Raw genomic sequence first — 20,965 nt, forward strand, 5'->3', positions numbered from 1 at the left:
TAATTTATTTATTTTTGGCTGCCTTCGTTGCTCTGTGCAGGCTTCTCATTGCAGTGGCTTCTCTTGTTGCAGAACATGGGCTCTAGGCACGCAGGCTTCAGTAGTTGTGGCACGTGGGCTCAGTAGTTGTGGCCCACGGGCTTAGTTGCTCCGCGGCATGTGGGATCTTCCCGGACCAGGGCTCGAACCCGTGTCCCCTGCATCGGCAGGTGGATTCTTAACCACTGCGCCACCAGGGAAGCCCGAGATGAGATTATCTTGATTATCTGGGTGGGGCCACAGGGGTCCCCTAATGAAACCACAAGGATCCTAGTATAAAAAGAAGGAGGCAGAAGGGGATGACAGGGGAATCCAAGGGCACATTGGTGCCCTTGCTGGAAGGAACCACAGGTCAAGGAATTCCAGCCCGAGGAGCTGGGAAGGGCAAGGCACAGTTTCTCCCTGGGAGCCTCCAGAAGGAGCACAGCCTGTTGACACCTTGATTTTAGCTCTGTAAAACCCACTTTCTGCCTTCTGAACTCCAGAACCGTCGTCAGATAAATGTGTGGCGTTTAAAGCCTCTAAGTTTGTGTAATTTGCTATAGGAGCAAGAGGAAGTTAACACAGGGCTGTGACAGAAAGAGGAAGGCAGAACAGGAGACAGCAACCTTAACTGATGTGGTGAAAAGTTCTCACTTCAGCAAATTTTACAAAAACATATGTGCATGTGTTGCTAGGATCCCCCAAGGCCATGGAAGTGGCCAGTGCAAGGCAGGTGCCCAGAAGCTTTTAAGCTCCATTAACTTCATGGCAAATCTATCTCTGTGTCAAATGAACCAAAAATTCAGCTCTTTATCTAAAGTATAGAATCTGGTATTAGGTGAAGTTATCAATCTTTAGTCTTACTTAGGTCATCATTGGTAGAAAATATCTTTTTAAAAGCATTTTTTTCTCATTATGATATATGCTGTTACAAAAATTTTAGCAGATACAGAAAAGTACACAGAAAAAGAAATCACCTCTAATTCCATTACCTAAAATTACCCACTATTCACATTTTAAAATATGCACACACAATTTTTAAAAACAAAATTAGAAACATTCTACTGTATATAGGTTGGCATTCTGCTTTATTCACTTTTCATTATTTCTGAGCATTTATAATCCTGAAAAACATGATTTTTGAATGAATATATAATATTCTATCCTATGTATATGCCATAGGTTAACCATAACATTACTGAAGTTATTTTCCTGTTACAAATAACACTACAATAAACATCTGAGTTGTATGTCAATTATACCTCAAAAAAAAAAATTCCAAGGATGTAAACATTTCCGTACACGTTTATTTCCATGGGCTGGAATCATGTCAGTGGCACACCTGACTCAAAGGGTATAAATTCTTTTATACCATTGTGCCACCCTGACCCAGTGATCCAGGTGAGCCTCACCAGTGACGCGTTGGTGCCACGCACCCCTGATGCGATGTGATGAGAAGATGAGGCATCTCACCTCTCCGGTCTTTTTCCAAAACTCCATAACCCTGGTCTAAACAGGAGGGCTACATCAGAGAAACCCAAACGGAAGGAGATTCGATAAAATACCTGACCGGAACTCTGCAGAACTGTCAAAGTCATCAAAAATAAGAGGAGGGATTCCCTGGTGGCGCAGTGGTTGAGAGTCCGCCTGCCGATGCAGGGTACACGGGTTCGTGCCCCTGTCCGGGAAGATCCCACATGCCGCGGAGCGGCTGGGCCCGTGAGCCCTGGCCACTGAGCCTGCGCGTCCGGAGCCTGTGCTCCGCAACAGGAGAGACCACAACAGTGAGAGGCCCGCGTACCACACACACACACACACACAAAAAAAAAGAGATTGAGAAACTGTCACAGATCAGTGGAGCCTAACGGGACAGGATGATTAAATGCCATGTGGGATCACAGGGTGGAGCCTGGAGCAGAAAAAGGACATCAGTGGAAAAGCTGATGAAATTCGAGTGAAGTCTGGAGTTGGTTAATAGTGATGTACGGTATTGATCTATTAGTTTTGGCAAATGTACCATAGTTACATATAACGTACCACAGTTACGTAAGTTATGGGTGAGGAGTATGTGGGGGCTCTCTGTATGATCTTTACAGCTTTTATTTATTTATGTTTTTGGCCAGGCCACGTGGCTTGTGGGATCTTATTTCCCCAACCAGGGATCGAACCCGGGCCCCCTGCAGTGAAAGCACAGAGTCCTAACCACTGGACCACCAGGGAAGTCTCCAGCTTTTCTGTAAATAGTAAACGTATTCCTAAGTACGATAACATTTTATTAAAACACACACACACACACACACACACACACACACACACACACACACACACACACACATACACACACATCCCTCGGTTTCTGAAAGCTTGAGGAAGGGGTGAGTGAGAATAACTGTTTAATGAGGGCAGAGTTTCAGTTTAAGAAGATGAAAAAGTTCTGGAGATGGGCAGTGGTGAGGGTCACACAACAGTGTGAATGTACTTAATGCCACTGAACTGTACACTTAAAAATGGTGAAGATGGTAAATTTTACGTCATGTATATATATTATATATATATATATATATATATATATATATATAATATATATATATATATATACATATCCTACCACACACACACAAAACTTGATTTTCTCAAGAAAATGTCATAGCTCCCATCCAATCCGTCGGTAAGTCCTAGCAACTCTACCTTCATCAGATCTTTGTGGTCCCATCGCTTCTTATCTCCACCACTCCCACCCTAGTCCAGGCCACCAAAACCTCCCACGTGAACCATGGCCTGCAAACTGGTCTCCCTACTTCCACTCGTGTTCCACAGTCATCGACTGTTGACACAAACACCCCCCGCCACTGCCATCACTCCTTTGCTCAAAACCTTCCAATGCCTTCCCACCACCTGAGGGAAAAAGTCCCAGTCTTGATATGATCTGGTCACTAGCTGCCTCTTTTTTTTTTTTTTTTGGCTGCACCGTGTGACATGCGGGATCTTAGTTACCCCGACCGGGGACTGAGCCCGTGACCCCTGGCATTGGGAGCACAGCGTCTTAACCAGTGGACTGCAAGGGAAGTCGCAGCCTCTTGTACTTGACCTCTGACCACATCTTCTTTCCTCACTCTGCTCCAGTGTTACTGGACTTCTTGATATTCCTTGAAAACACCAAACTTGTTCCTGCCAAGGGGCCTTTGCACAAGCTGTTCTTGGTGCTTTGAACACTCTGCCCCCAGATACTGGCCTGACTCACTTCCTCACTTCATCTAGGCCTTTGCATAAAGGGCAACTGCCCAGAGAACTTCTCCCAGACCACGCCCCTTAACCATCTGTTCTCTCCCCTAAACCTCTGTTTTCTGACCCTTGTTTTATTAATTATTTAAAAAAATATATTTATTTATTTACTTGGCTGTGCAGGTCTTAGTTGCGGCATGTGGGATCTTTAGTTGCGGCATGTGTGTGGGATCTAGTTCCCCGAGCAGGGATTGAACCCAGGCCCCCTGCATTGGGAGTGCAGAGTCTTAGCCACTGGACCACAAGGGAAGTCCCCCTGACCCTCATTTTAAAATAATATTATATTTACTGATACACACACACAGACTTTGTTTATTGTCTGTCTCCCCAAGTAGAACATGAAATCTATGTGAGGGGGACCTTATCTGTCTTCTCAAGTCTTCTGGCCCCAGCACCTAGAAGACCTTGACATATAGGAGCTGCTTCATGAATATTTGTCAAAAGAAGGAATGTGGTCAGTTCTGGGGTAAGATATTTCTAGTTCTCTTCAAATAGGTCTGATGCTTTTTAAAAAAATTCATTCCAGGGTTGTTGTTTTTTTTTTTTTTAACATTTTTATTTACCCTCAGATAATCTAGGATAATCTCCCATCTCAAGATCCTTAGCTCAGTCACATCTGTAAACTTTCTTTTGCCAAATAAGGTAACGTTCACAGGCTCTGGGGATGAGGACAGGACATCTTTGGGGGCCGTTATTCAGTTTACCCTAAGTTGCTTTAAAATTTTCTCTTTATAGTTGGTTTTCTACAGTTTAAATATGATGGGTCTAGGTATGCGTGTGTGTATGTGAGTGAGTTACCTGTGTGTTTGGTATTTTGCCAATGGACCCAATAATGTTCTTTATAGAAAAAGTAAATCTCTCTCTAGATTTTTTTCTGGTCCAGGATCCAGTCCAGGGTCGCACTTTCTATTGGCTGTCCTGTCTCTCCAGTCTCCTTCCATCTGGAACAGACAGATCTCCATCTTTGTCTTTCGTGAGACTGACATTCATGGAAGTGCAGCCCAGTTATTCTGTAGGATATCCGTAAATGTGGGTTTGTCCTATGCTTCCTCCTTGGAGGCAGGAATGCCAGGACGCGGCACTGCCCCTCCTCAGTTCCTCCCACCAGGCAGCTCGGGAGGTCCCTCCGTCCCATTACTGCTGATGTTCCCCTTGGTCACTTGATTAAGGGGGTGGCTGTCAGGTTTCTCTACTTTTATAAAGTTACTGATGTTCCGTTTTTTAATCAATACGTTGTGATCAGATGCTTTGAGGTTATGTAAATCTCCCCTCAAATTTTCACCCACAAGGTAAGTTTTACACTTTGGATGTAAATAGATGCATATCAATGGATTATTAATTTTAAAAAAAATTTATTTTATTTATTTATTTTTGGCTGCATTGGGTCTTCGTTGCGGTGAGCGGGGGCTACTCTTCACTGTGGTGCGCGGGCTTCTCATTGTCGTGGCTTCTCTTGTTGCGGAGCATGGGCTCTAGGCGTGCGGGCTTCAGTAGTTGTGGCACGCGGGCTCAGTAGCTGTGGTGCACGGGCTTAGTTGCTCCGTGGCGTGTGGGATCCTCCTGCACCAGGGCTTGAACCCATGTCCCCTGCATTGGCAGGTGGATTCTCAACCACTGCACCACCAGGGAAGCCCCTGGATTATTAATTTACCTTTGACTTTAAACAAAAAATATTCTCAAACAAGGTAACGGAGGGGCCTTCATTAAATTTTCAGATCTAGAGAGATTACATTTATACAATTCCATCCATAATGTAAGAAAAAAATTTCTTAATTATCTGACAAGCCCATCATCCCCTATAAAAAAGGATATGTGCACACAGATAGGATGTAACACTGAAGCTGAACATCAAAGGTGTCGGTGAAGTGCTTCACCGTTCCGCTCGGCAGTGATCCAACCACGTGACATTTTATAGAACTGCAAAGCCATCTCACCATAGACTCAAGGGCAGACACGAGGAACGTCACCACCATCCTGCTCTCCGAGGACTCCTCATTTGTGATGGGCAGGGTGGACATTGCTACTTGGGCCATGATCCCTAGGAAAGAGAAGTATTAGGAAAGTGAGTGGTAGAAATTCAGTGTCCTGCTCGACATGTTTAGAGCTGTGAGGGTCCTCACAGGTGACCTAGTTCAACCCTTCCTTTAAAGGTGAAGAAACCGACACTCAGAGACAGTAAGTGCTTTGCCTAAGACCTCTGTAGAGCAATGCTAACTTTTCATAGTGTATTTTCCACTAAACCTAGATATCACCTTCTCATAAAATAAATTCAGGTATGCTAGAGAGGCATGTTAACTATTTCCCAGACGAGGAGGAAGAAAGGTAAGGAAGGTCCTTTATTGATCCCGTGTTGTGTTGTCAGATTTCAGCACGACCATGTCTGCACCACATTCTGGTCCACATACACAGGAAAAGGAGAGAAGTGGCTTTGTGTATTACAGATGGGAAGAGAAAATCCCTTCCTTCCTTTTCCTGCTAGGACTTCTGCATGAAAGCTCATTCTAATTTTCCCCAGACTCTAAATCAAGTGAGCATTAAAAAGTTTCTTTGCAAAAGTTTCTCTAACATCATAAAAAGAGTTCTTTGAACTAGAGCATACAATGTAAGCACTTGTCATCGTGTCCTGCCCCTGCAATATCTGGCTTAATTATGTTTGTAAGCAAAAGATAAACAGATCAACATAAATATGTATGTGGGAGGAAGCCTAAAGATCTACGGGGGTGAAGTACGGTGGTCCTATAAGGCTATTCAGAAATATTCGCAAACGTTTCTTTCAGAGCCCGTGGTTCAATTCCTTGCCCACTTGAAGGTATGTGGCCGCGTGCCTTGCCTTGGCCAAGGATGTCAGGGAAATGACGTCACTTCCACGCAGAGGTTCCTGCCACACTCCTTTCTCTGCAATGGATCTGCCACGTTCCATATGGTTGGGTTCCAGATTGAGGAAACTGTGGATCAGACCCACAGCCAATCACAAGAGACCTCTAGGGCAAGCAAGGAATAAATCCTTGCTCCTTGAACGCACCAAAATCTGGTGGTGTTTTTAACCATCGCCTACCCTAGCCAATCTGGATGGATATAGCAGGCTGAAAAGGAATTCTAAAAATATAACTACTCATCTATCTAGATCTTCTGAAGACACCTGAGGATCCTTGAGGATCTCTTAAGTTAGAGCTGAGGTCTTCCTGAGAAAGAAAGAACGTAGACTAGCATGTACAGAGCCATTAGGATGCAAATTGTTTGACTTAAAATTTTTTTATAACTTTCCCTATTATGAAATAGAACATGAGAGTGTGACATTATACCAGGAACATAAATTAACAGGCAAGACCTGGGCATGAACAGGTGAGGAAATATACTTCAATTTGAAGGTTTTATTTTATTTATTTATTTTTAAAAATATTTATTTACTTAGGCACGCTGCGAGGCTTGCAGGATCTTAGTTCCCCGACCAGGGATCGAACCCCTGCCCCCTGCAGTGGAAGCGCGGAGTCCTAACCACTGGACTGCCAGGGCAGTCCCAATTTGAAGCTTTTAAATAATTATCTTAATATCAAGACTTTGACACTCTTTGACACTTGTTATCACACCCATATTTGAGAACAGACAGAAGTCTGTGAATGTTGTTGGTCATAACAAGGACTCTATTCCCACAGAGCTGGAGTCAGCAAAAGCAGCACCACGAAGGACACGTGTTAAGTCTTAGAAACTCTTTCCTCTAGCATCTCGATTCCATGATCATCACTTAGTACAGCAGGCCGAAGAAATGGGTATCACAAAGTATGAAACAGCAAAGGCACGCTATTTTTGCCACTTACCAGACTATGCACTTAGATTATATATGCCCTATCCTGATTCTTTGGGAGCTCAGAATATTTTCATTCATAATTCTTATTTTCCCTTTATTATCCCAGACAGAGAAAAAGGAGCAGATGTATTCTCAGGTTACAAACATGTTGATTTGTCCATGAAAAGCTAGACGCTGGGCAACTTCCTGCCTACTGCTGTTTGCACTTCTCACCTTCAATGGCTGTAGATCTGTTATGTCAATCACATTCAGTGTGTGTTAAGAAATGGGAGGGACACCATACCAACAGCCCGTGGGGATGCCACAGGCGAGGAGAGGTCCTATTCATTACCAGAACTTTTCAAGAGCATCTTAGTACTTTTTGATGGTAAGAACGCTGGAGGGGACTGAGTCCCGTCAGGCTTGATGGGGAAGGATGCATTTCATTTGGGGCTTTCTGCTCTCTAGAAACGGCTGTATCTGGATTACAACAGAAATTCACTGAACTGTTCTTTGCCTGTCCCAAGAGGTCATTTCCCTGAATAGTCTTTTTTTTTTTTTTAATTTATTTATTTATTTGGCTGTGCCAGGTCTTAGTTGCGGCACACGGGATCTTCGTTGCCATGTGCAGGATCTCTTTTTAGTTGCAGCATGCGGAATCTTCAGTTGTGGCATGTGGGATCTAGTTCCCTGACCAGGGATCGAACCCAGGCCCCCTGCATTGGGAGCGCAGAGTCTTAGCCACTGGATCACCAGCGAAGTCCTCCCTGGATAGTCCTTAGTCAATGCTGTTCATGGAACATTCCCTGCACCCCTAACCCGGTGGCTGCATCCTCTCCTGCTCCCTTTGCCAGAAAGAAACTGCTATCACACAGTGGCATTAACAGTGAACACCAGAGGACACAACAAGTTAGGCTGGTGACGCAAGCTTACAGGGCATGAGGCATGATGGGCTGGTACTCACAGAAGCAGGGGCCAGGAAAGCCAGGTTGTAGGTTCCCCAGACCACCAACCTGTTCCGGGACCCCAGTGGGCAGCGGCCCTCAGGTTCCTCCTCTATGACTAAATCAATCACTTACTATGAAGGTTCCTTTCACCTCTGAACTTCTATGGGCCCCCTCGTTTTAAAATCAAGGGAACCACATATTACATGAGTCTATGCATATGAAATGTCCAGAATAGGGAAATCTATAGAGACAGAAAGTAGATTAGTGGTTGCTTAGGGCTGGGAGGTGGGGTAGCTAAAGGGTACAGGGTTTCTATTCAGGGTGATGAAAATGTTCTAACATTGACTGTGGTGATGACTGCCCAACTCCATGCATATATTTAAAAAAACCCACTGAATTGGGGGTTTCCCTGGTGGCGCAGTGGTTAAGAATCCGCCTGCCAATGCAGGAGACACGGGTTTGAGCCCTGGGCCGGGAAGATCCCACATGCCGCGGAGCAGCTAAGCCCACGCACCACAACTACTGAGCCTGTGCTCTAGAGCCTGCAAGCCACAACTACTGAGCCCACGTGCCACAACTACTGAAGCCCTCGCACGTAGAGCCCGTGCTCCGAAAAAAGAGAAGCCACCGCAATGAGAAGCCCGCGCACCACAACGAAGAGTAGCCCCCGCTCACCGCAACTAGAGAAAGCCCGCGCGCAGCAACGATGACCCAACTCAGCCAAAAATAAATAAATAAATTTATATAAAAAAAAAATTTTTGATTAAATTACTTCATATTAAAAGGTCCAACTTGAAATAATTTTTATTTATGCAAAATATTGGCAAAGCTAGAGTTTCATTCCAATTTCTTTTCTTTATCTTTACGTGTCAGCTGCGTTACTTGTTGAAATATTAAAATAATTTTCCCATTGGAAGTTACAGAAATCTCACAAAGATTTTTAAATAAGCTTTCAAATATAGTGAACATGTGTTCAATTTTTATCTAAAATAAAGAAAATATTTGTTTTAAAAAAGGACTCACGTGGGTAAATTTGCACTGTTCTAAAGATAAACCTGGAACCAAGCTCTTTAATACCTTACTGTTTTTTAAAACTGTGATGAAGAAATATATTCTTGACCATTATCTTTCAGAGTTAACTAATTCAAACACTGTTAAAAAAAAAAAGACTATGTCTCATTCAGCGGAGTCGAGTCTTACAATGGAAGTAGGTATACCAAAAGGCAAATTCAAGCATGGTCAACATTATCCGAGGAAGCAGTACATATCTTTCCCAGAGAGAACATTTTTCTTCCATGATTTCTTTCATTGTTTAGGGGACAGGCTTTTCTAGCTCTTTAACAGCAGATGCAACTTTGCCAACACCACACATTTTTTCAGGTAAGTACTTCTGAAATCTGTCTACCACCCCTAGCGGGCTCTGCGTTGTCTGTCACAAGTCCATCCCCTCTTTGGTGGTGGTTTCCCTTTTTTCTTAGAGCTTTGCCATCTATAGATATGTCTTTAGATTTCACGTCATCTAGCCATAACTTTAATACTTTGCAGTCTCTCTAAAGCCTTATCACATACTTGGCTGGTCACCTAGCAGCTACTGGAACCCTCAAAGCCACAGTATGGTGACTCTCATGTTGATGACATGAATAGTGGATTCATCGTGACCTCTCTGTGACCTCTTGCTAAATCCTGCAGAGCCAGTTTTCCCTGCAGTGTTGACATGGGTCATTGTTTCTTCCATTAATCATCCAATGATGTAGTGTAGCGGCCATGATGTATGAAAAATACGCATTTTTAAACGGTAGAACCAGACACACTGTTGTGAGATGCTCACACTGAGAGCCACCAGAGATCTGAGCCCACTTAAGGGACTGGCATATTCCAGGCTCTTATGCTTGCATCTAATCTGTAATTACACCACAGTAATCTCTGAGAGGACTGTGATGCCAAAACTTTAACAGAGAATAAAATAACAGGCAGAATGAAACTAGGTGGAACTCAAAAAAGCTATTATCGGTTGGTGTCAACTGTGCTACCAGCAATAATTTTAAAAATGTATGTTTCATAATTATTGCTTTGTTTGCACCCTTTACTTAACAGCAAATGGAGGCAGGAACTTTGTCTTTTACATTTTATGATTTAGAACACACCATGTGTCAATAGCACATCCAAACTAATGAACCATGGTTATAAGCTAATCACGTGGTTTCCCACCTTGAGGACATTTCCCTGAGAAACAAAATCATTGCATTCTAATAGTTAAAAATCCTTGACAATGAGAGCTTGTACCAGAGTTCAAACCCCCAAAGCCTATATGGTGATTAACTTCTCTACTGAAATCTAAAGCACCAGCTTTGTTCATTTAGATCACAGATTTTATATAGTGCTTAACTTTTTGCTTTTTTAAAACTGGAGATGTAAACTGAAACAACTCTCAAATCTCATAGTTTTCCCAACAAACTTTGAGGACTTTCTCTCCTTTTCAATGTTATATTTTACTAATGAAAAGCAAACATCAAAACCAGACTACCACCTATTTTTATAAATAAAGTTTTATTGGAACATAAGCCACACTCACTGGCTTGCATCTTGTCCATTGACTGCTTTCCTGCAAAGGCAGGGTTGCATGTGACAGAGACCACATGTCCTCAGAGCTGGAAATATTTATTATCTGACCCTTTACAAAAAAAATTTGCCCATCCCTGTTCTAGAATTCATTTCCACCACTTAAATTTTGGAATGTCATCCACTCCATTTATCAAACCTCTGAAATCTTGAAATAGACACCTGCTTTATTTTTTAAACTGTTTCTAAATTTACCTTTTCAAAGGTTAATTTTTCAGGTCCCTGAGGCCTTGATTTTAATTAGCAAGTTCCCAAGGTGCCACCTTCTCCCTGACTCAGCCCAGGCCTACAGTAAGTGGAAACTACAAATGCAGATGTACCTATTCAACATTCAACAGAAATGTATTGAAGTGGTCAAGGGGTACAAACCCCCAGTTATAAAATAAACTAGTCCTGGGGCATGGTGACTATAGTTAACAATACTGTACTGTATAGTTGAAAGTTGCTTAGAGAGTAGATCTTACCACAAGAAAAAAAAATTGTAATTATGTGATGTGATGGATGTTGACCAAACTTATTGTGGTAGTCATTTCACAATACATACATATGTCAAATCGCTATGCTGTACTCCTAAAACTAATACAGTGTTATATGTCAATTATATCTCAAGCTGGGAAAAAATATCCTAAAAAAAGAATAATAACAAATTCAAGACAACCAAGGACTCTTCTGGAATGACCAAGGAGTATGGAAAAGAACTAGACATAATATGTATTTTCAATGTCAAAAAATGAAAAAAAAAGTCAAAATTAAATGCTTGGGAATTCCCTGGGGGTCCAGTGGTTAGGACTCCACAGGTTCAGTCCCTGGTCGGGGAACTAAGATTCCACAAGCCGTGCAGCGCGGCCAAATTAAATGGAAAAAAAAAAAAAGCTTAACAAATAATCAAGAACTTTAGCTTAGCCAAACAAATGTTTAAAATTTAAAAAAATGTAATGAGCACGTGCTATATGAAAATATACACTGCTGGCAGGAAAGACAAGGGGGAAACAAGGTGATTTTTATGTGAATAAAATCCACGTCCTGCGGTTTCGAGTTAAACAAACCTGCATAGATACAGAATAGCAGGTAACGAAGGCAAAATGAAAGCCAGAACCCCCCGAAATGGTTCTGAGTCAACAACCTGGGGGATGAGACTGAAAGCATGTTAGCAAGTTCTGCTTGCGAAGAGATCTTCCAGGCAGCAGGTGTGGGCAAAGACCCAGAGCTGTGGGGCACTAAACAACAGGAAGGCAGAAAGAAAGTTGACCCGCTCCAAATGCATTATCACCTGCAGTAGCCTGGCGCCAAGCCCTGTGTCCACTGAAGGCAAGGTGGCCGGTCACACAGATCAAGCCTTCCTCTCCAGGTGGAAGAAAAGAAGAGACAAGGCTGCTCAACTCTTCGACTGCAGCCATGAGCAATATCCAATTTGCCAATTTCCAATCCCGTATTTAGACATCTGCTTACTTCAAATTACCAGCAGGAAACTAAACGGTGGCATTTTTGGCTCAGCCATTCCATTCCTTGGTATGTACCCAAGAGTTGAAAACAAATGTCCACACAAAAACTTGAACACTGATGTTCAACAGCAGTATTCATAATGGCCCCAAAGTGGAAATAATCCAAAAACATTCATCAATTGATGGAAGATGAAAATGTGGTATATCCATACAATGAATTATTATTCAGCCATAAGAAGGAATGAAAGAAGCCAGACCCAAAACACTCCCTTTGATGATTCTATCCTTAGGAAATACCTGGAATAGGCAGAGACACAGGGATACAAAGCACATTGGCGGTGTCCAGGGTGGGGATGGGAAAGGGGAATGACTGCCTAATCGATATGGGGTTTCTTTGGGGGTGATGAAAACGTTCTAGAATTACTGGTGATGGTTGCACAGCTCTGTGAATAAACAAAAACCACTGAATTACACACTTTTAAAGGTGAATTTCATGGCGTTGTATCAATAAAGCTGTTATTAAACAGCAAAGCTTGGGTTCGAAGCACGGGGAATATAGCCCTACAAACCTTTTCTCTCCTTTATCTCTAAATCATAATCGTGAGGGACTGTAGTCTAGGACCAGAGCCGCCTTCTGACCTCTAGGTTGGTTTTCTGCCAACAAACCGGCCACTGGTGGCCGCCCCAGTGACCACACCCACGACAAACCCCACACCGCGCGCCACTCGGCAACGTGAGCGACGTGAGGGGCGGTGTCGGGACACCGCCGTGGAGCCGGGCGCAGTTACCAGGCAACAGCGTCTGACCCGCCCCCCCACTAACCAATCAAGCGCGTCCGCACGCAGCGCGGTATCCCCACGTACGCCAGCTGGAGCGTGACCTCACGTACATCGGGCCTTAGAGAGCCCAGAGTCTGCAGCACCCGCCCCCACCGCCTCCGCTCAGCCAATCAGAAAGAAGAGGTATGCGCGTTCCGTGCGTGCTACCGTTGCCCCCGCGCCAGGGCTTCCCCGCCCCACCCCCACTCCTCGGGCCTTGCCCGCGGGGCGCCGGTTCGGCGGCCGGTCGGGCTGGCTGCGAAGGGGCTGCTTGCAGCCCGCGCGCCTGGGCGGGCGGTCTCCCCAGGCCTCCCCTCCGTCAGGCCCGCGGGACGAGAAAGTTCCAAGCAAAGCACCCGCTCTTAATGGCGGCTGCGGCGGGGGCGGTGTACGCACCTGAGGTCCCCGCCGGCGGGCAGCGCCCGGCCGGCCGCGGGGTCCGAGGGCTGAGCCACCTGGGAGTGGCCCGGGGGCCGAGGGCGGCGGCCGCAACCGCGAAGAGGCGAGGGCGCGGCGTGTGGGCGGCGGCCGAAGCCCTGCTCTCCACTATCCCTTCTTTTTCTCTTTCTTTTCCTTTTTTTTTTTTTTTGGCTTCCTGGAAGGCAGCCTAGACTCGTGTGTCCGCAGCGCCCCAAGTGGGAGTTGCCGTTTCCGGTGCCGTGGAATAGTTCAGCTTCACAGTGAGCTTGTTTGGAAGTCCCTTAGTCTCGCTCTGTTCAAGGCCAGAAGTGCTCGTCCATCTTCAGTCTTAGATGAGTGGCTGCATGTGTCTGGTCTCGCCCCTGACACCGCCCCCGAACGTGGACTACTTTCTTGCTGTTATTTAATTTGATAGTTTCGTGTGATTGCAGTTTGTACCTTTAAAGCGGTGAGGTCACAACTCCAGTGACCGGTGAATCTGCCTTAAAGCCAACGAGTTGTTATAATACTGTAACAACATGTCCTCACCTTTTGATGGGGGTCAGTGACATAACCAACCCAACCATGAGCTGTCGATCAGATGGTGATGGCACTCCAGCAAGTAGTCGAATATTACTATAGTTTTGTTTAAGCAAAGTTGCATATTTTATGTATGCCAAAAGGAGAATAGAAACCTTTTACCCATTGCTCCGATTTAACATAGCTGCCTTGTTTCTCGTTTTAAAGGAATATTCAGACGCAGTTGAAGGCAGCGTTCTCATTCTTTACTGTCTTGAAGTTATGTTCTAATACACATTTTCTTTTGCAAAAAGACAAGTGTCACGATTCGCTGACATTTTTTTCTGTAAGTGGCTCACAAAAATATGCTTCCTAGCAGAAGCTGCTAAAAAAGATGTTCTTTCAAGGTAAAAATAACCATCCAGCAGTTAGTTGAGATGGTACCTGCTTTTTTTGACATCATTTTAAAAAGAGATGTTTGAAAATATTTCCATTATGTTATAGTTGATTCTTTCTGTTCGGAAGAGTTATGGTCTATAAATTCTTAGCAAACACTGAGCAAAACTGAATACTGCTCCTAGGAGAAATACAGGATTAGGTTTCTGCCAGCCTCTTCACATTTTGGTAAAACTCTCAATACATAACCTTGTTTTATGTGTGTGTCTGTTTAAAGACACCTTATTTAATGTATATTGTTGGTTCATTAGTTGAACTCATGGCCAACAGCTCTGTAACTCTTGTGTGAAGGAAGCTTAGCTAACACAAGTATTTTCTACGTAAGGCACATCGCTCCCTTGTGCTTGGGAATACTAGACAATGCTATGTTTGAGGACCATTTTAAACAGCAAAATCATCAAAAAAGAAAAAAAAAGAAAACCCACAAAATGTGGAAAGTGTAGCATTAAGTAGACCAGGAAAAGGACACTTGTTTACAGTGGGAGAGCTGGTGTCACCTTGTTCTACCTCAGCTGGGAACGTGCACGGCAGGCAAAACAACTTTTTTTGCCACTCTACTGTGTCTGCTGATAAGCAGGGTGAGTATTGCTTTTAAATTTACCTATAAATTGTAGGTGAATTCACAAGTATGGAGTTAGTGAATAATAAGGATTGATTGAATTTTGTTGCCCAAAACAATGGGAGTACAAAACTCTCATACTTGAAAACTTAACTTGGAAACAATTTTCTAATCTGCTTTAAAATCTTCTATATGGGGTTTCCCTGGTGGCGCAGTGGTTGAGAGTCCGCCTGCCGATGCAGGGCACACGGGTTCGTGCCCCGGTCCGGGAAGATCCCACATGCCGCGGAGCAGCTTGGCCCGTGAGCCATGGCCGCTGAGCCTGCGCGTCCGGAACCTGTGCTCCGCAACGGGAGAGGCCACAATAGTGAGAGGCCCGCGTAACAACAACAACAACAAAAATTGTCCAGTAACTCTCCACCTCAGAGTTAAGTGTAAATGTCCAGACTTAGGCTTCTGGCCAAGGTAAAGTAACAAGGATTGGATTTATCCTGTTGCCTGAAATGACTCAAAAATAAACGAGCAAAATACATGATAATGAGGGAAAATTATGAGCATGTTTTTGGCACTAAATTTGCCAATTTAAGAGAAATGGACAAATTCTTTGAAAGACACAAATTACCAAAGCTTCCTCAAAGGAAATAGATAATTTGAATAGCCCTATATCTATAAAAGAGTTGGAAATTTAGTTAAAAATCTTCCCATAAAGAAAATTTCAGGCCCAGATGGCTTCACTGGTAATTTCTACTGAACATTTAAGGTAAAAATAAATTTACGCAAACTCTTCCCAAAACTTGAAGAGAAGGAGATACATTCTGACTCATTCTATGGGGACAGCATTGCCATGATACCAAAACCACACAAAGACATCACAAGAAGAGAAAGGCACAGGCCAATATCCCTCATGAACACAGATGTAAACATTCTCAATGAACTTTTTTTTCAAGATAAACGGAATATATGTGAACACAGAGACTTGTACACAAATGTTCTTAACAGCTGTATTCATAATATCTGAATGCAGGGAGAAGGCCAAATGTCAATCAACAGGTGAATCAATAAACAAATTGTGGTACGTCCATATAATGGAATGGTACTCAGCAGTAAAAAAGAACGAATTACGGGTACGTGGAATCTCCAAATTCATCATGCTTAGTCAATGAAGACACACATCCGAGCCCATATTTTATTATTGTTCATATATATAATTCTAGAAAGGACAAACTATTTTATAGTGGCAAAACCATGTCAATTTCCTAGTACCGGGGTGGAGAAAGGGGTTGACTGCAAAGGACATGAGGATGATTTTGGTGGGGAAGGAATTATGCTGTATCTCAATTGTGGTGGTGCTCACACAGCTGAATACGTTTTTCAAAATTTTTCAAACTATAGTTTGGATGAATGCAATTTATTTTACATAAATTATACCCCCATATTGCTTAAAAAGCCAGCCCTCACATTCCTGTTTCATGAAAAATAATTTAAAATTATTTTAAATTAAACATATGTAGTCACATTGTTTTTGCAAAAATCATCTTACCTACTGGTATTTTCCTACCACTACTATTTTTAATGAGAGCAAAGAGTTTAAAAAACACAATAAGATGTTTGTTTAAAAATTATTGTTTATTTAATCTTTATCTCATTATTTAAATAATTTCTTTGTATATTTCATAAAGTACATATTAGTATAATAATATGTGCAAATGATTTATATATATTTTTTCATGCTCACAAATTTTACCCATAGAGATACATAATCAAAATAATTTGGAGACTACTGCCCTAGAAAGTTGGAAGATCCGTTTTCTCAGAAAACTGAAAGAAGAATTTACCTGGAAGCAGCGAGCTGAATTCATCAAGCAGATGGCTGAAGCCAATGGTAATGTTAGAGTATACCACATTTACGTGCCACGGGAAGACTCAAGATTGTAAAATGTCATTTCTCCTAGTTAGTTTCTCTCAATTAGCTCATGAATTTAATGCAATTCCAATAAAAAAAATCCCAGTGGGATTTTTTAATGCAACCTGGCAAGATGATTTTAAAATTTATTTGAAAGTAAATGTTATGAATAGCAAAGGCAATTTTGTAAAAGAACAAAGAAGAGACATTTGAATAAAAATCAAAGCATATTATAAAGCTGTAGCAGGTGAAATCTTGTCATATTAGTTTGAGAATAAATCAGTAGAAACAAAAATTGAATTCAGAAATTGATCCATGTATGTGGAAATTTATCATATGTTATAAATGGCATTTCAAATCTTCAGATAAAGTCTGTTAATAGCCAATAATTTGGGGACAATCAGATATCTGTTTGAAAAAAATATCAAGAAATATACAGTCTTGTCTCATACCACTCATAAAAATCAACTCCAAATCTACATAGAAAAAGTAAAAAATTAGATTAAGTGTTATACAAACATTACAGAATATCCTTATTATCTTGGGTAGTAGTTTTCCTAAACTAGACACAGAAAGCAGAAGCTCTAAACAATAAAGTTAGTAAAACTGACTACAAGAAAATAAAATTGTGTAGGACAGAAGACACCATAAATTAAGAAAAAAGGATAAAATATTTCAACACGTAAGGGTTTCTATGCATAATATATCAATTACTTCTATAAATTAATAAGACAAACAACCCAATAGAAATGTGGCCAAGAATATGAATAAACAAACAATTCTCAGTAAAAGAAACATGAAATGCTAGTAACCATAGATGTTCAACCTTCCTAGAGATTACAGAATACAAAGTGAATCAGTAATGAGATATGCTTTAGGTATTAGATTGACAAACATTTTAAAAGTTTGTATCAGGTGTTTGGTATATGGAAAAATGAATCCACCCATATACTATGGTAGCACAACTTTTAGAGAACAAATTAAAAACATCTATTAAATTTTTTAAATGAGCATTTTCTGTGACCCAGCAGTTCCAGTTATCAGTATCTACCCAGGTTATACCCTTAAATAAGTGCAAAAGGAACATGTACAAGAATATTCACTGTAATAGAAAAAAATAGAAACAACTCAAATGTCCATGAAAAAAGGAGAATGGTTAAACAAGATGTAGTTTATTCACAGTAATATCCAAGAGTGGAAAAGAATGGGGTAAGTCCAAACAAACTGTTGTAAAAGTATCTCCAGGGCTTCCCTGGTGGCGCAGTGGTTAAGAATCCGCCTGCCAATGCAGGGGACATGGGTTTGAGCCCTGGTCCGGGAAGATCCCACATGCCACGGAGCAACTAAGCCTGTGCGCCACAACTACTGAGCCTGCACTCTAGAGCCCGCGAGCCACAACTACTGAAGCCCGCGCGCCTAGAGCCCATGCTCCACTACAAGAGAAGCCACCGCAGTGAGAAGCCTGCGCACTGCAGTGAAGAGTAGCGCCCCCCCGCCACTCACTGCAACTAGAGAAAAGCCCGCGCACAGCAACAAAGACCCAATGCAACCAAAAATAAATAAACAAAATAAATTTATTTTTTAAAAAAAGTATCTCCAATATACTTTTGAGTGAAAAGATGAAGTTGCAGAATGAAATACATATTATCCCAATTTTTAAAAACACAACTAACAAAAATAAAATAATGGTTTTCCATGGCACCAGGTATATGTGGTGCTGTGGTTAAAGGAGCCTTTACCTGTAGCCATGTATAGTGTTTTATTTATTAATTTTTCTACAAAGGTAAAAGTCATAGATTAATTGTATAATTAAACATTAATAATAAAAATTAAAATATATAAGACTAATAATTAAGTTCACTCTTTCCTAAACTCGGGACTATCATATCAGCTACCCCAAGTAACAAAGAAGTTAGAACATCTACAGGAAAATGTCCTTATGGGTTGGGGGAAGATTTAGTTTGGCTAACAGTTCACAGACATTTTAATACTTTGGGGTAGCTGGTATTTTGCTGTAGAACCATCTTTCCTGAATAGCAATTTGGACAAAAATGTAAGTACTTGCCAGCATACAGCCAGTATATAAAATCAACCAGGCTGTGATAGTAAAATATAAAAGCCCAGTAGTGACTGTAAATCCAGGTCTCCTTTCGCCAAACCTGGCTTTTAGGCTGTTTTATCCTGTTTCTCTATCAGTGTGAGCCACAAAATTGATGGGCGAGCATCGCCACCCAGTGGCTATGGTTCACATTTGCAGAGTTTCTTACTGTGCCCTTTTGTTCCTAAATCTCAAACCAATAGTGCTTTCAGATATCCCTTAAAAGAAAAATGTTCTAGAAATTCAAGAAACCCATATAGGGTTATCAATTTTTTAATTCTGGCAAGTAAAGATTTTTAAAAAGCCTACTAAATACAAGCATTGCCAGTTTTGTAAAAGAACAGATATTTAAAACCAAAAAATCAGAGAGGCCATACACTAGATAACAGGACAGTCCTGCTTATGAAAGAGCAGTTGAAAATTTATATGCATTTCATACATATATAAGTATATTATAACTATATTAATAATCAGAGGTGGTTAAACATCATTTCTGAGTGTGCCTGTGATGATGTTTCTAAAAGAGATGAGCATTTGTATTGGTGGCCTGAGTACAGAAAATGGCCCTCTCCAATGTCCGTGGGCTTCATCCAGCCCATGGAGGGCCCCAATAGGACAAAAAGGTAGAGGAAGATTGAATGTTCTCTTTCTCTTTCTGCCTGTTTGACCCAGGATATCCATCTTGCCCTGCCCTTGAACTGGGACTTAACGCCACTGTTGCTCTGGTTCTCAGGCCTTTGGGCTCTGACCGGAACTACAGCAGCAGCTTTTCTGAGTCTCCAGCTTGCAGATGGCAGATAAGGAGTTTCCTATTTTCCTATTGGTTCTATTTCTCTGGAGAACCCTCATACAATAATAATTACATGATTCTCCTTTATCGGTATATGTCTCAGCTTTATCAGTAAAAGCAGAGCTGGAGACAAAGTCTTGTACACAGAACCTTAATTTTGGGGGTATCAGGAGTGAGAGCAGGGAGCGTTAATGAGTAGTATTGTCCTTTCCATATAGAGGCAAACTGCCTTTGATCCCCTTTACCATTGGGATTGAAAAGAACCCATTCACCAGATCAGTATCCCCTGGGAAGTTCAGAAACCATATTGATCTGTTCCAGTAAAATACTACCCGTGACTCAGCAGCTATGACTGGACTAAGCACTTAGCTAAGTTTATAGTAGTTTTCAGCTGTCTTCCATAACCCATCTGGTGTTTGCAGGAGTCAAACATGTGAACTAAATGGAGACGTGATGGGAACCACCACTTCTGAGTCCTTCACGTCTTAGAAGTTGGTGCTCAAGTCTGCAATTCCACCTGGGATGCAGTATGTCTTCTCCTTTAATACTTCCTGGGTCAAGACAGGGTGAGGGAACCAATATGAGCTGCTAAGAATGTCTGTCCCAACTGTGTAAGTGGGAACCAGGGAAATAGCCACAGGGTGGGTGTGTGGACACATTTGACCCCCTGTGGGACATACTTGTACCTGGCTCCAGGTGCCCTCATTCTAACTGGGGCCTTGTTGGTATTTCACGTCCTATGGTGTCAGTGTCAGCTCAGACCCTCTATCCAGCTCTTGGGAGATCTGATTCTCGTTTCTCCAGTGGATGGTAACTCTGGTAAGTAACCACAGGTGCCTTTGGGAAATGATAAAGAGAATATTTATTGACGCTACTGTAGTGGCTCTGCAGGGTCCTTCCTCAAGTGGACCCAGCCTCCTCTATAATTGCTGGACTGTGGTCTGAGAACTGGGTTAGGTCCTAAAACTGGGTGAGAGATTGATTTTCATTGTACTAACCAATGTCAGCCTTCTGCTCACCAGATTTTTTTCCAGTTATACAAGGCAAGAAAGCACCTTAGCTGTCTGTGCTTTCATCTTATCCCTTGGAATACCGTGGTCAGATAGCCACGCCACAGATTACCGGTGCCAGACACTACAGTTGCCATTCCGCCCTTGCCTCTTGTTCTACCAAGTCCATCCACCTTGCTTCTGATGGCAAAGTCCAGCCACCTGGCTCTGCTGCTCTGGAACCTACCATCGTCTTTGGGAGTCTAGTTTTAGAGCACCATCTGCTACTGTCACCCTAGCCTAGGCACTCCGAGCTTCTCAAAGATGCTAGAGCTTCCT

The 20,965-nt window shown here is 42.3% G+C and overlaps 1 protein-coding gene across 1 annotated transcript in view; it reads right to left on the reverse strand.

Annotated features, from left to right (window-relative positions):
* The window catches only part of LOC309972617 (general transcription factor II-I repeat domain-containing protein 2), a 53,870-nt gene extending 40,106 nt beyond the window's left edge, over window positions 1-13,764 (reverse strand). The window contains exons 1-2 of the mRNA XM_082856395.1: window positions 13,310-13,764; window positions 5,238-5,341 (exon numbers count right to left, since the gene is read on the reverse strand). Of these exons, the coding sequence (XP_082712521.1) occupies window positions 5,238-5,336 (99 nt within the window). The 5' untranslated portion in view covers window positions 5,337-5,341; window positions 13,310-13,764. The remainder of the gene's footprint in view (window positions 1-5,237; window positions 5,342-13,309) is intronic.
* Between the last annotated feature and the right edge of the window lie 7,201 nt (window positions 13,765-20,965).

Source organism: Leucopleurus acutus (genome assembly GCF_964270905.1).
Source record: "Leucopleurus acutus genome assembly, chromosome: 16".
In the NCBI taxonomy this organism is placed as follows: domain Eukaryota; kingdom Metazoa; phylum Chordata; class Mammalia; order Artiodactyla; family Delphinidae; genus Leucopleurus; species Leucopleurus acutus.